This window comes from Microcaecilia unicolor, chromosome 7 (assembly GCF_901765095.1).
Source record: "Microcaecilia unicolor chromosome 7, aMicUni1.1, whole genome shotgun sequence".
Lineage (NCBI taxonomy): Eukaryota > Metazoa > Chordata > Amphibia > Gymnophiona > Siphonopidae > Microcaecilia > Microcaecilia unicolor.
Genome location: NC_044037.1, coordinates 242167653 through 242183151, shown reverse-complemented (window position 1 = coordinate 242183151; position 15499 = coordinate 242167653). Strand labels below are relative to the sequence as shown.

At 43.9% G+C, this 15499-nt stretch overlaps 1 protein-coding gene across 1 annotated transcript in view; it reads right to left on the bottom strand.

The window, feature by feature from the left end:
- Positions 1-300: 300 nt before the first annotated feature.
- Positions 301-15499, bottom strand: part of ITGB6 (integrin subunit beta 6) — a 147238-nt gene continuing 132039 nt past the window's right edge. The window contains 2 exon segments of the mRNA XM_030208990.1: positions 301-651; positions 4144-4310. Of these exon segments, the coding sequence (XP_030064850.1) occupies positions 553-651; positions 4144-4310 (266 nt within the window). The 3' untranslated portion in view covers positions 301-552.

Here is a 15499-nt window from a genome sequence, read left to right as displayed (position 1 = left end):
CCTCCTCCTTGCACTGCTTTGTTAATGCAAAAGTCAGCGGCGTGCCTCCAGCCACTGACGCTGGGACTTCTCACGTATGCTCAGTTCGCGCAAGAACTGAGCATGCTTGGGGAGTCCTGGAGTCGGCGGCTGAAGGCACATTGCTGACTTCCACATTACAAAAGCACTCATGAAGGGGGGGGGGGGAGCGGCTCGGGAACTGCATTTCTTTGGCTGGCGGTGCCTTGGCATCCCCACCAGCAAAGGTAAGTTTAGTGTGGGGGAAGGGGGAAAGAGAGAGAGGAGAAGAGAAGAATGTGTTGCTCTCCCAGTCCACCCCTGGACACCCCTAAAATTGGAGGGCTGGCTATGCCCTTGTTTTTTGTCTTTACTTTGTCAGTCTCAATACAGTGTCTGACTTGCATGAAATGCTGTTATTATCTCTGAACTACAACACAATCCTTAAACAACCATTCATAAAAAAAACAACAACTAAGAAACCAAGAAAGCAAAATTTAAATAGTGTTATGAGAGATCTTCTCAGAAGAGCCAGTGTCTTCATACAGTGAAGTGCTAGTATGTGTCCATTGCTTCACCCTTTTGCTTTTCTTGACGTTTGTAAGTTACATTTTTAAATGTAGTGGTCGAGCCTCTATATAATGGATTTATTCCCTAAAAAAGAAAAATTCAAATAGTTAAAAGATGTATTTCTCCTGATTAGAACCTCTTAGTGTCCCATCATGTTTAAAGCATTTCACTTCTTTAAGCCTGACAACTATTTTGGAATCTACTCATAACTTTCACAGACTTATGGGGCTTAGCATAGGGGCCAGTTCAATTAAAGCATTTTTAACCCATGTTAACAGTCATTCTAAAAAGTGGGTACTAACGATTACATGCTGATTACATGCATAAATGATTGGGAATAATGGCCTATATAAGTCAATGCGTGTAAATGCCAACATTCCACCTAGGTGCTATTCTGTAAATATACACAGTTATTTGATATAAGGGCATACACATAGGCAGAGTCTGGGTGGAGCGTGGGCAGGACTCACCCACCTTAAGTTCTGAGTGAATCTCTGGCATTTAGGTGCCCTTGGCCTGGATTGGCCGCTGTCATGGACAGGATGCTGGGCTCGATGGACCCTTGGTCTTTTCCCAGTGTGGCATTACTTATGTACTTATGCACTATCCCTGAATAACATATTGTGTCCACAATTGTGCACGCAAGTTTGGGTGTGTGCTCAATTTATGCATGCGATTTAATTGAGTAACGAGCTGAAAACTAGCAATAATTGGGTGCTAACAACCAATGATTGTAGTTAATTGGCTCCAATTAGCATTTGTGTGCGCATCTTGCTAATCACAACTCTATAAAGATCCGCGTGCAAATCATTTAGTGCACAACTGAAAAGGGGACATGGCCATGGGAGGGGCACAGGTGGATCAAGGGCATTCACTAATGTGTATACTATTATAGAATTTGTGAGATTTGCGCCTAACTTACGCACGAGGATTTACACCAGGTTTCCCTTTACACACCTTTAAGACTCTAAGGTCCTCTGAAGGATCATCACTATCTGTTCTTTCGTCAAAAGAAATTGTACGATGTGATATCTGCCAGCAAGCCTTCTCAGGAGTAGCCCCCACACTATTGAATTTACTCCCAGAGGGGCTACATATAACTCTTCAGGAAGCAAGTGAAAGCCTGGCCTTTCCCCCATGCCTTGAATACATAAGGTGACTGACTTTACACTCAGTCTGCACCTGGACTAGCTTGCTACACACACTGTAACTTAGACCAGTTCCTTATCTCTTGCTTACTAGACAACGAACTTGCCTTGACTTTAATTAACCATCAAATTATTCCAACTGACTCTGTACCACACATCTTGATCCCATCATTTATCTGCTGTTGGTCTCTCAGCTATATGGTGAGCCGTACTGTAGAAATTCTTTAGCATCATATCTATGTTAGTTGAATGTTCTAATGCATGCTTATTAGGTGTATCATTAGTATTATGCTAATATTGTATTATATCTCTGGTATTTGAATTCCAGTGCTGTTAAAAGTGTATATCCTTGATGCTGTTTCATGGTAGTTCTAATACTAGGTTTCAATTTGCTGTTTTCAAGATTACCTAATTTATTGCATTTATGTTTATTCTTGGTTGTTTTACTATTGTTATGCTGTTAACAAAACTATAAGTGTTATGCTAGTATTCTCTGAAGAAAAGGAGGTATCTACTTTCCTTTATAGAATAGGAGCCACGTAGGCCTACACTTAGGCCCAAATTCTATATATGACACCTATAAAATCAGCGCCAAAAAATATGCTTTGTGTGATTCTATAAGGGGTATGCATTCTTTATAGAATCACGCTTAGCACATAACCGCGCCTAAATGTAGGTGTCTGGAATAAAGCCTGCTCTTAGCAGGCCTAAATGCAGATGCCTACATTTAGGTGCAATTTTATATTTATATGTGCATATTTTGGGAACACCGTTGGAATGCCCCTAACCACACCCCCATATAGTTACACATGATGGAAGTTGGGCACAGATCCTATGTGTGCCTACTTCTAATTAATCCCAATTAGTGCTGATAATTGGTTGTTACCACACAATATTCAGCGCTGATTGGCTCATTATTCAATTATTTTACTTGCATAAATTGGGCACACACCCAATTTAACGTGCGTAACTCTAGGTGCCATATATAGAATTTGGGAATAACAGATTTGCCCTCCAACCCCAAAATTCTATAAAGGGTGTTAAAAATTGGACATGTAATTGGCATATAGGAGTCATTTAGGCATGTAACTAAGGGGCCCTTTTACCAAGCTGCGCTAAAAGCAGACCGGCACTGTTGTCAGCGTGTGGGTTTTCCGCATGCTGCAGCCACTTTTACTGCAGCGGTATTTGTTTAATAGCTATGCGCTAATTTCCCAATTAGCATGTGGCTATTACCGCAGGAGCCCTTACTCATGCTCTAACACCATGCTAATCGGGCAGTACACAGCAATGTGCCCATGCTACTTGATTAGCACAGGGCATGCCTACTCTCCTCCCATTGTCATGCCTCCTGTGTTGAAAAATAAAAAATATATTTCACCATGGGATCAGCAGTGCTTTTTGCCGTATGGTAAATACGCATAAGTACATAAGTATTGCCATACTGGGACAGACCAAAGGTCCATCAAGCCCAGCATCCTGTTTCCAATAGTTGCCAATCCAGGTCACAAATATCTGGCAAGATCCCCAAAAAGTACAAAACATTTTATACTGCTTATCCCACAAATAGTGGATTTCCCCCCCAAGTCCAATTTAATAATGGTCTATGGACTTTTTCCTTTAGGAAGCCGTCCAAACCTTTTTAAAACTCTACTAAGCTAACCGCCTTTACCACATTCTCCGGCAACGAATTCCAGAGTTTAATTACATGTTGAGTGAAGAAAACGTTTCTCCGATTCGTTTTAAAGTTACTACTTTGTAGCTTCATCCCATGCCCCCTAGTCCTAGTATTTTTGGAAAGCGTAAACAGACACTTCACGTCTACCCGTTCAACTCCACTCATTATTTTATAGACCTCTATCATATCTCCTCAGCCGCCTTTTCTCCAAGCTGAAGAGCTCTAGATGAGCATACTAAGTTAGCTAATTGGTGCCAAATTGGTATTAAGTACCAATAATCGCCATCAACAAGCACTAACTGGCACTAATTTGTAGTTGCACACGCAAATGACTTATGCACTTACCCCCAAATTCTATATATGGTGCCTTAAGTTATGCACACAACTTAATTGATTAACAAGCCAGTCAGCGCCGCTAAGTGGTACCTAACCAATTAGTGCCACCATTTGGCTTGAATTAGAATTTACGGGTACATTTCTAGGTGTATTCTATAATGCAGTGCACATAAATTCTAATGGGCTGAAGTTGAGTGGGGATGTTATCTACATTGGCTACCATTAAGACGGGTTAATTTAATGTTAACCCACGTTATTAGTAACTAGGTCTCATTGCATAAAATGGGACTTGTGCTAAATAGCATGAGTTAGTGGTAAAATAACCCATCTTAACGGTAGTCCACATTGATAACTATGCCCCTGAATGAGTTCCAAGTCATAGAATAAAGCTTGATTTATAAATACAGTACTTACTGTTTCCCATTTGGCTTTTGATCTTTCTGCTTCAAATTTGGCGACTTCTTTACGATCATGAAACAATACAAGCAATTTCCATATGCAAAGCAGTACAAAACAATGAGAAGGATGGCAAGAGAAACCCCTAGAATTATCATAGGAGTGTTTGGAGGTTTCTGGGCAATCTGAGAAAACAAAAAAAAAAGAGACTGTCAGACCAGCGTTACAATGTGCAGGTGTGTGAGCAGAAGTGCATGAACCAAAAAATAAGAACTAACACCCCCCAGAATCAGAGGCGAAGCAAAATACTATTGCACAAGGGGCAAGTCCCTCCCCCTCCCCTCACACACAGTCTATCTAAACAAGGCAAAAACAATCCAGTAATTTTAAAGGGGTCTTTACATATAATAAATAGGGGTCATTTTACTAACAGTATGTATTTACCACAAGGAGAGAGGGAGAATTGTTGAATATGGGGTGGAGGGAAGGAAGGGAGAGATGCAACAAAGGGAGGAGAGGGGCAAGAAAGGGAGGGAGAAATAATTCATTGAGAGGGGCAAAAGAGGGAGAGATGGTGCATGGGAGAGAGGGGGGGAGAGAAATATTAGGCATGATGATGGACGGGAGGGCAAGAGTTGGATCTGGGGAGGAATAGATAGATGGACCCGGGGCCCAAGGGAGGGAGAGAGAGAAATATTAGACAATGGGAGAGAGGGAGGGATGTTCGTCAAGTGGGGGGATGAGAGGGAGGGAGAGATACACAGGAGGTGAAGAGGGGTGAAAGAGGGAGATGTTGGATTCAGGAGCAGAAGGGAGTGATGGAGAAATTTCGGACATTGGGAGTGAGGGAAGGAAAGGGAGAAATTTGGACCATGGGGAGCTGAGGGCAGAAGGGTGGGAGAGAGGAAGTACTGGGGAATGGTGGAACCATGTGGGAGAAGTCAGAAAGGGGAGGAAGGGGGTGGCAAGGAAATGAATGAGAGGATAGTGTTTACAGAGGGTAGAAATATGGTAATGGGAATGGAGTGCTGAGGAAGGAGTAAGATGGGGAATGGGACAGCTATTAGATGAGAGAAGATAGAGATTTGATAGGTAGCTGAAAAGTAAAGAGAAGGACAAAAGTGAGAAAGAGGGTGAAATATGAGTTGACAGGCAGAAAATAAAATAAAAGATAGGAAAGAGAGTGATAGACAGGAAAGCATAAAAGAAAAACTGGAACCAACATGATGGAAAAATAAAATGTCCAGACAAAAAGGTAGAAAAAAATATTGCATTTTGAATATTTTAAATGGAATACGTTAGCTGTGGGAAATGTGCATAGCAAATGTCTTTGTACTGTGTTAAGTAGAAAAGGAAATGCATTCAGTTTTTTTGTCCAAGTATTTTTATTTCTAATTTATGGTCCCTTATTCTAGAGGGCAACAGCAGGTGGGGAAATCGGAGGGGAGGCAGGGAGGAAAGGGTTTCGGGAGTGGGGGTCCTCCTTTGTTTTTTATTTTCTGACCTGGGCTCTAGCATGTCTAACACCAGTCCCTGACCCTTGCTGTATAGCTTGTAGGGATCCCACGTGAGGACCTCCTCCAAAGATGGTCAGAATTCTCTTCTACCAAGCACTGCAGTAGGCAACAGCACCTTGAGGCCACCAACAACTATGCATGCATGGGGTGCCGGCATTAGTGGCTTAGGGACCTTGCTGCTGCTGCCAAGCTTGGTAAAGGGCGTTCTGGCCACCTTTAGAGAAAGTCTTTAGCTGATAGTGTGTGGGGATCCTCATTAGCAGAAAGTTTCAACTTATCATCCATGTTGACACCTAGATCCCTTTCTTGGTCCGTGACTCCTAACGTGGAACCTTGCATGATGAGCTATAATTCGGGTTCCTCTTTCCCACATGCATCACTTTGCACTTGCTCACATTAAATGCCCCTGGCATTTAGACGCCCAGTCTCCCAGTCTCGTAAGGTCCTCTTGTAATTTTTTCACAATCCTCCCCGCGATTAACGACTTTGAATAACTTTGTGTCATCAGCCAAATTTTAATTACTCACTAGTTACTGCCATCTCTAGGTCATTTATAAATATGTTAAAAAGCAGCGTGACTCAGGCCTACCCAAAATTAGCTGTGTTGCATGCCACAGATAATAATGTGCCTAAATTGGGAACACCCACGAAACCACCCATTTCTCCACCCATAGCCACGCCCCTTTTAAACTGCACACTTTTGAATTTAGGCACAGTTCATTACAGCTTAGTGAGTTATACTTCTAAATTCTAATCATTGCCAATTAGTTCTCATTAATGCTTGGTAAGTGCTGTTAACAATGCTGATTGACTTCTTAAAGCCAATTAACTTATGCTCATTGTTATAGAATACGCTTAGATTAGGCGCGAAATGCTAGGTACAATATATCGAATCCAGCAGTAATGGCTAACGTGCAGTCAGTGCAGGACCACTTATTACTTCCTAAATAGGAGGTGTTAAGTGCTTCCATGTTAACTGTCGGTAGTTGCTGCACGCTAATGGTAATATTAATAGAGGACATAAATAGGAATATTCTGTTTTTGCCCTCCTCCCCCTGGAACAGCATATAATTTGCAGCTACCATGTGGTAAAGTCTCAAGTTAAGCCATAGTAACTGCAAATTTTACTGCACTTCATTGAAAAGGCCTCTCTATGTGTATCTGTGCTAACTGCAGATAATCTTACTTTTCAGTGTGATAAATGCAGAAGCGTTCTGGGCCACACCCTTCAACAGTTACTGCAAACTCTTTGCACTTACAACATATGAATCCAGAATCCCAACCTGTCTGCTTACTAGTTCTGTTTCTCTGTTCAGTTTATTCAGATTTATGACAGTTTCTACTTCAGTTGCAATTTGGTACATTTCCCTTTCTCATTATGGGGAAGGAGAAGTTTAGTTGTGTGTTTCCTCTGCTTTGTTAAGGGATATACTAACTCAACAGAAGCTCACAGCCCTACAAGACAGAGTTCAGTTCTGCTCTCTGTCTCCACCTGCTGGTAGATGGACCATAACCCATATGTTTCCCTTTCTAACTGTGGGGAAGGAGCAGTTTGGTTGTGTGTTTTCCTTCTGCTTTTAAGGGCTCACCGGGAGCCTCACTGTCCTGTGGGATGGGGTTCAGTTCTGTTCTCTGTCTCCACCTGCTGGTGGATGGACGTGGCCCATCAGTTTCTAGATTCATGTGCTGTGATTAAAGGAAAGAAGATTATCAGGTAAGATAACTTTTCCTGAAAATAGACTGGGAAAATCCATTCCTTTTTCCTAGGATCAGTAGCATAAATCTGTTTTACTCTTTTGGTATATTGCCAGGTATTTGTGACCTGGATTGGCCACTGTTGGAAACAGGCTATGGGCTTGATGGACCTTTGGGTCTGTCCCAAGCACCCAAGCATCCTTCTAGCTTTGGCCATCACCTTATCTACTGTTTAGCCACTTTAAGGTCATCAGACACAATCACCCCCAAGTCCCGTTCTTCTTCCATACACATAAGCACTTCACCCCCTATATTGTACCGTTTTCCTTGGACTCTTGTGACCCAAGTGCATGACCCTGCATTTCTTAGCTTTAAATCTTAGTTGCCAATTATCGGACCATTCTTCGATGTTTGCGCCAGATCCTTCCTCATGCTATCCAGACCCACCGGGTGTCCACCCTATTAAAGAGGTTAGTATCATCCGCAAAAAGACAAACCTTACCAGACAGACCTTCCGCAATATCGCTCACAAAGATGTTAAAGAGAGCCAACCTGAGGACGATTCCTGCGGTACACCACTAATAGCATCCCTTTCCTCAGAGCAAGCTGCATTTACCACTACCCTCTGTCTCCTCCTGTTTATCCAGTTTTTGACCCCGTCAGTCACTTTATGGATCCATACTGAGGGCACTCAATTTGTTTATCAGTCGCCTGTGTGGAACCGTGTCAAAGGCTTTGCACAGGACCGACGGAACCCGGTAAGTGAGGTAAACATGGTAGGGGGCGCCAACCTCTAGAGGGCACCACAAGCCATGCTTACTGCCGCTTACCTCAGCTCCCCGACAGCCCTCGTTTCGTTCCTGTGCTGCCCTGGGAGGTTTAAGTCTTTTATTTTACCTCAATCGCAGTGGCCACATCAGTGAAATCACTGCTCATCTCTAGCCTTCCCTTTGTTTCCTCTCAGTGTCTCACCTTCTTCTGACATAATTTCATCTTTCCGCGAGGGCGGGACACAAAATATTTCACAGGATCACACAGTCATTCACAAAGGAAAAATATTCAACATAAAGAAATCCTTTACATGCTTATCTTCCAATGTGGTATATATCATTCAATGTAAACAAAGAGTACTATATTGGAAAAACAAGCCAGATGCTAAAGAAGAGATTTAATTTACATAGCCATCATATGAAAAATGCCAGTGCCAACTAGGATGTCACCTCTGTGGGACAGCACTTTACAAAACCAGAGCGCTGTATCAATGATTGTATGGTGAGAATACTAAAAGGAAATTTTAAGACAATCCAGGAAATCAAGAATGATTAAATATTTTGACACCCACCAGGACAGGACTTAACAAAGATCTGGGTTTTCTAGCTCATTATAAACCATAAAATTCTGTTGCTTTGTCACCCTCTTATTACCATGCATATCTCCCTGTCCCTCATCCTCCCAGCCCTCCCTGTTTCTCACCTAACCCACCCCACCCTCATCCTGTGAGACTGTCAACTTGAAATGCTTTGTGTTTCACTTATATATACTGTTTATTTTATCAACGATTTGCTTATTTTCTGATCGATGAAGAAGGGCTACCTTCGTAAGCTAATCAAAAATGTATTGTGTAGTCCAATAAAAAAAAGGTATCATCTTATTTTCTTTTTCTATGTTTTATTTTATTTTATTGAAGCCAAGTTTAAAAAGCATATTAACTATTTAGAGGATGCTAAGAAATATCCATATACAATTGAGGGGTAGAGATGCAGAGAGGAATGATCCCATGCAGTGTGTGCCACTTCATGCAATGCCATATCACACTGCAGACTGCTACGAAACAAAATGTTCTATTTCAAGTCATGCAGCTTTACGAAATCTTCCCTTGCCAGCCCTTGAAGGCCCTACATGTCCTTTTTAGCCTGAGGTTAGAATGTATTTCTTGTTGCACACCCTGTACTTGCTTCAGCAGCTGTACATGTGGGCGGAATATAAGGAGTAGTCTCAGTAGACACATCAATGAATCATGCTGAAACCTTGCCAGGATCTGGTTCTACAGATGAAAAAAAAATTCAGCTAGTAATTTCAAAAAGTGTGTATTGAAATAAAAATAAGCACAGTAATCATCTTATTTAAACTTCTCACTTAGAAGACGTCCCCCAAGCTCTAGTAAGGAAAGCTTTAAAACACTGTCTTGCTGGGCTGCGGGCATGGCGTGTACAAGAAGTTATGGGATTTTAACTCTCAATGATTATTATTATTGCAAAGATAAACAGCCAGCTGGAAAGCCACAACTAGGAAGAACAAATGAAGATGAGTTTGTGCCAGTCCAGTTATTAACCTTTATTATAATTCTCTACATTATCCCATAAACCAAATTTGAGCACTTTCCATACAAATCTGATATTTTACTTCTTGCCACACTGTCCTCATTTGGGTTCCAGGGCTCTGTCCTCTCCTGGTTCTCCTCTTATCTCTCCCACTGTATCTTCAGAGTACATTCTCATGGTTCTTCCTCCATCCCCATCACGCTCTCCGTTGGAGTTCCTCAGGGATCTGTCCTTGGTCCCCTTCTTTTTTCAATCTACACCTCTTCCCTGGGCTCCCTGATCTCGTCTCACGGTTTCCAATATCATCTTTATGGACGACACCCAGCTTTATCTCTCCATACCAGACATCACTGCGGAAACCCAGGCCAAGGTATCGGCCTACTTATCCGACATTGCTGCCTGGATGTCCAACCGCCACCTGAAACTGAATATGGCCAAGACCGAGCTTATTGTCTTCCCACCTGTCACGTCTGTGGCCGTGACCACCCTCATACTTACCCTGTTTCTGGGAGTCAGTGGCTGTGCTGGCTTCTGCTTGTCTCTGTGTCTGTCCTCTGTCTTAGTTTCTCTCTGGCTCTGTGTGCTGATTGCCTTACTGGACCTCACCTGTGTGGGCTATGCCTCTTCAAGATGGCTGCCGCCTCCTCTATGCCAGTATCGAAGATGGCTCCTGCTTGGTCCTTCCTGGGGCTCACTTCCTCTGTGTGTCAAAGCCTCTGTTGGAGCAAGGAATTTCCTGCTTTGGTTCCTGCTGGTGGTGACTCATCAGTGAGTTCCTTTATAAGGAAGGCCTGTGCTTGCAGTCAGGGCCTTCGCATGGTGTCATTGTCTGGTGTCATGCCCAGAGGCCGACAGGTTAGTTAGTGTGTTGCTGCGCTGCTTCTAAGCCTGTCTTCTGTGTGGGCTTCTTGCCTTCTGTGTGGGCTGCTCTTCTGTTTAGTACCTGTGGGCTTCTTGCCCTTCTGTGTGGGCTTGTCCTTCTGTTAGTACCTGTGGGCTGCTTGCCCCTACTGTGTGGGCTTCTTGCCCCTTCTGTGTGGGGCTAGTGCCCTTCGGTTCCCAGTACCTGTGGGCTGCTAGCCTTCTGCCTTTAGTCTATGTTTGCAGCCTGCCCTGCTCCCTGCTTGTATATTCTGTGTGCACATCCTGAACCTTGTATATCCTGTGTGCACATCCTGGCTGCTATTCTTCTGCCTTTAGTCTGTGTTTAGAGCCTGCTGTCAGCCCTGGTTTCCCGTCTGTGTTTGCAGCCGGCCCCTACTCCCTGCTTGTATATTTCTGCGTGCACATCCTGAACCTTGTATATCCTGTGTGCACATCCTGGCTGCTAGTCTTTCTGCCGTCGCTGTGGAGGTAGCCTCTGCAGCTCAGTCCGGGTTTCCCCATCTGTGTTTGCAGCCTGCCCTACTCCCTGCTTGTATATTCTGTGTGCACATCCTGAACCTTGTATATCCTGTGTGCACATCCTGGTCCCTGCTTGTTCGTCCTGAGTCCTGGTTTTGGCTAGCTAGTGTTATCCGGTTTTCCGCTCTGCCTAGTTACCTTCTGTCCCGTGTGTCTACCTTGTACCTTGCTTGTATATCCTGTGTGCTTATCCGGATCCCTGCTTATGTATCCTGATTCCTGTATCTGTCTAGCTAGCGTGTATCTTCTGGGGGATTTATCCTGTTACCTGCCTCGACCTAGCTAGTGGGTTTGCCCTGTGAGTATTCCCTGTCTCCCCTTCTTCCTTGCTTGCATGTCTGCCCTAGTCCCTGCTCCTGATAAGCTTCTGTCTGTCTAGTCTGTCTGGTGTGTCTGGCTTAGCGGCTGCGTGCAGTACTTAGTGCAGTCTAGTATTGTTCCTTCGTGTTTCCTAGACCCGAGGTGGGTCCTCTGGATCTTCAGTTCCGGCCTTGCCCTACAAGTCCTGTCAGCCGCCCACACGCTAGAGCTCAACTCTAGCGGAAAGGTGGCTAAGTACAGGTGAAGCGGTTCCTGTTCTGCCGGTTCAGTTGCCTACTTCCAGTCCAGAGGTCCGGTCCTTCCGGACGTCCAGTTCCAAGACGGTCTTGCCTGCCTCTGCCGCTGCGCGGCAGGGGCCCAGGGGCTCACAATTCCCAGTGCTGCCTTGAGGACCTGACAGCATGCCAAGGCCCTCGAGAACGCGACACCACCCAAACCCACTTCTCCTCTCCCTCCACTCTCTATCTCAGTCGATAACACCCTCATCCTCCCCGTCTCATCTGCCCGCAACCTCAGAGTCATCTTCGACTCCTCCATCTCCTTCTCTGCGCATATCCAGCAGATAGCCAATACCTGTCGCTTCTTCCTCTATAACATTAGCAAAATTCGCCCTTTCCTCTCTGAGCACACCACCCGAACTGTCATCCACTCTCTCATTACCTCTCGCCTTGTCTACTGCAACCTACTCCTCACTGGCCTCCCACTTAGCCATCTATCCCCCCTTCAGTCCGTTCAGAACTCTGCTGCACGTCTTATCTTCCGCCTGGACCGATATACTCATATCACCCCTCTCCTCAAGTCACTTCACTGGCTTCCAATTGGGCACCGCATACAGGTCAAGCTTCTCCTACTAACCTACAAATGCACCTCGATCTGCAGCCCTCCCTACCTCTCTACCCTCATCTCCCCCTACGTTCCTACCCGTAACCTCCGCTCTCATCCCTCCTTCCAGTACCCTTCTCCACCACCGCCAACTCCATGCTCCTCCCTTTCTGCCTCGCCTCACCCCATGCTTGGAATAAACTCCCTGAGCCCATTCGCCAGGCCCCCTCCCTGCCCATCTTCAAATCCCTGCTCAAAGCCCACCTCTTCAATGTCGCCTTCAGCACCTAACCACCATACCTCTATTCAGGAAATCTAGACTGCCCCAACTTGACATTTCGCCCTTTAGATTGTAAGCTCCTTTGAGCAGGGACTGTCCTTCTTTGTTAAACTGTACAGCGCTGCGTAACCCTAGTAGCGCTCTAGAAATGTTAAGTAGTAGTAGTATATTTTTGTGTGCATTTGCTTTATCCAAGTAGTGAGGTAGAAGATCCCTTCCACTGCAGGCTGGGGGTGCAGCAGTGGCCATTCTTTTGACCTATTTTGTGGCTTACTCTTCCATTCCTAAGAAGGATGAAAAAGAAAGGAGAGGAGCAGATGTGAGGGCAAGCTGTTCTTGGTCTCTGATGGACCGGGTCCCTTTCATATGTTGGGGGAGAGGCCTAGACCTGGGCATCTTTCTCTTGCTCCCATTGCAGGTCGGCACTTCCTCTTCAACAAACAGCTGCACCAATACACCTCTTCCCACTCAGTGTAGTGGAGAAAGCAATTAGCCCTCCACAAGGCCTTTCCTGTACAGCCAGCCTCCGTACATTTTTTGTAGTTGGGAGGGAGGGGAATGTACAGCAGTGGGTAATAGACATGCCCACTACTTATGAAGGAGGTTGAAAGGGAGGGGAAAAGATGGGGGGGCATAAGGTATAGAGAAGAAAGGTATGGAAAGGCACAGAAAGAGGAGGGGAGAGAAAGAAATGGAGATAGAAAGGAATGGCAAGGGCCGAGAGATAGGGAAAATCAGAGGGGTATAGAGAGTTAGGGACAAAAGAAAGAGGGAGTTTTGAGGGCAAGAGAGAGGGAGCTGAGAGTAGTGTAAGAGATAAAAAGGAATATGTTGAACACTGAAAAGCTTAAGGGGAAGATTAAGAGAGGGATAGGAACCTTGAGATGGGGGTCCTAATTCCCCTAGGCCATAGCATCCAAACCTTGGTATTGGTGTGCATCATCTCTATTTGCTAAACTTCATATTAAGATTATGCCTTACAGCTTGTGTGTACACAGCTCTTTCTAATGCCCTTCATCTGCCTGCTTGTAACTTACTGTTATGTGGTATTTAGTTAGAATATATTTCATTTCCATACTTGAAAATCATGCAAGAACAAGGAAAATAAGCCTGCGGCTTTTATACTGATGCAGAAATAGCAATATCAGATGGCTAGTTCAGTCAGTGCAAAGTAATTGTTTGATGCCAGGAATCATCTACCACCATAACACATTAACTGGGTGGTGGCTGGCAGATGACCACATGGCCTACCCAAACTGGCCAGTTATCAGTGTCACAATACATTGCACTGACTCTTTGGTCATCAACCTCCTCTCCTCTGTATCTCTGCTATTTAAAGGATTGTCTTGGAAATAAATCCATATTATATCCCTCTGTCCTTCAGTTACTGCTCTGAATAAAGTCATCTTGCATTTGCTATTTTCCCATATCTCCAAAGGACAACTCCAGAAAGGCATGTTCCATACTTAGGTCAATATTACTTGCATGGCACTAAGAACTTTGCTAGGATGGGCAGGCTGCCATTTCTTTCAGTGGGCTGCCAAAGAAATCATGGCTGACCTAGTTTACCGCATAGGCTTTCTACAATGACCATGCTTTGGATTCTGTTTAATTCTGGTGATCACAGATATTCTAACCCTTTACTATTTATATTTCTAAAAGCAGATTTAAAGTGCACAGAACCATAAACATATAAAAAAAATAAATGAGAGAGAGATAACATAATGTGCAAGGAACAAATAAACAGCCTTTTAAGGTTGCCAGATCCTGCCTGGAAGGGCTTTTTAAAGCTGTAACACTGAAACAGGTTTTCTCTGTGTAATGGGAGTAGACCAGAATGAGCAGGATTTAGACTTTTCTTGCACATACATGTTATCTATCAAGTTCTTTCAGATGAGCAACATAAGAGCAGATGAAAGCAGAAAAAGACTCGTTGGCCACCCAGTCTGCCCAGTTATTCCTATCTACACTGCAAAGGTGTAGCCCAGCTGCCAGCCGTGGAGGCTTGATCCCTGTAGGACAAGGGTGGGTAACTTTAGTCCTTGAGGGCCGCAATCCAGTCGAGTTTTCAGGATTTCCCCAATGAATATGCATTCAAAATGAAATTGCTAGGGTAAATCACTGTACGCAGTCTGTGAATCACACCAACTGTTCAAAAAAAGAAGACTACTCAATATTATTAGCTCTGTACTATACATAACTTATAAATTATTGTGCTCAGTATACACATCATGTTCCTGTTAAGAATAAATACTACTACTCAAGCCATCATTGCACTCTAAGAACTGAAACCACGTTGATGAAACCACTGCTATATAATAACACTTATCTGATTAACTTTGTCCCGGTCAGGAGGAGTAGGCTAGTGGTTAGTGCAGTGGACCTTGATCCTAGCAAACTGGGTTCAATTCCCACTGCAGCTCCTTGTGATTGTGGGCAAGTCACTTAACACTCCATTGCCCCAGGTACAAATAAGTACCTGTATATACCATGTGTACCGCTTTAAATATAGTTGTAGAAACCACAGAAAGGTGGTATATCAAGTCCCCTTTGCTTCATTAACATGCTCCCACAAGTCCAAAAATCACTCTCTAAAATTTACCAAATGTCCATAACAACATTTCCAATTCACCAAGTGACACTCAAACTTATCCATACACACATTTTATGTAATGTTGTTACATATGGGAAAGTAGAGCTGGTGTACATTCTGGTGCCTAGATTATGAAATAATATACGCACATTCTTTAATAATGCATGTGCATAAAGGGCTAGATTGTAAATATCACGCCTAACAATTCCACGCCGAACAAAAACAAATTTAGGCATTCTTTATAGAATAAGCCTAAATTTCTGCGTGGTTTATAGAATACCCCAAACGTCTATCCGCAACTACATTTATTTGAGGGCAGTTACACCAAGTAAAACTTGGTATAAATGCTGATAACTAAATTACACACAGACCAGGTGTATTCTATAATCAGGCGCATAGATTTTAGAAATGCTCATGACCC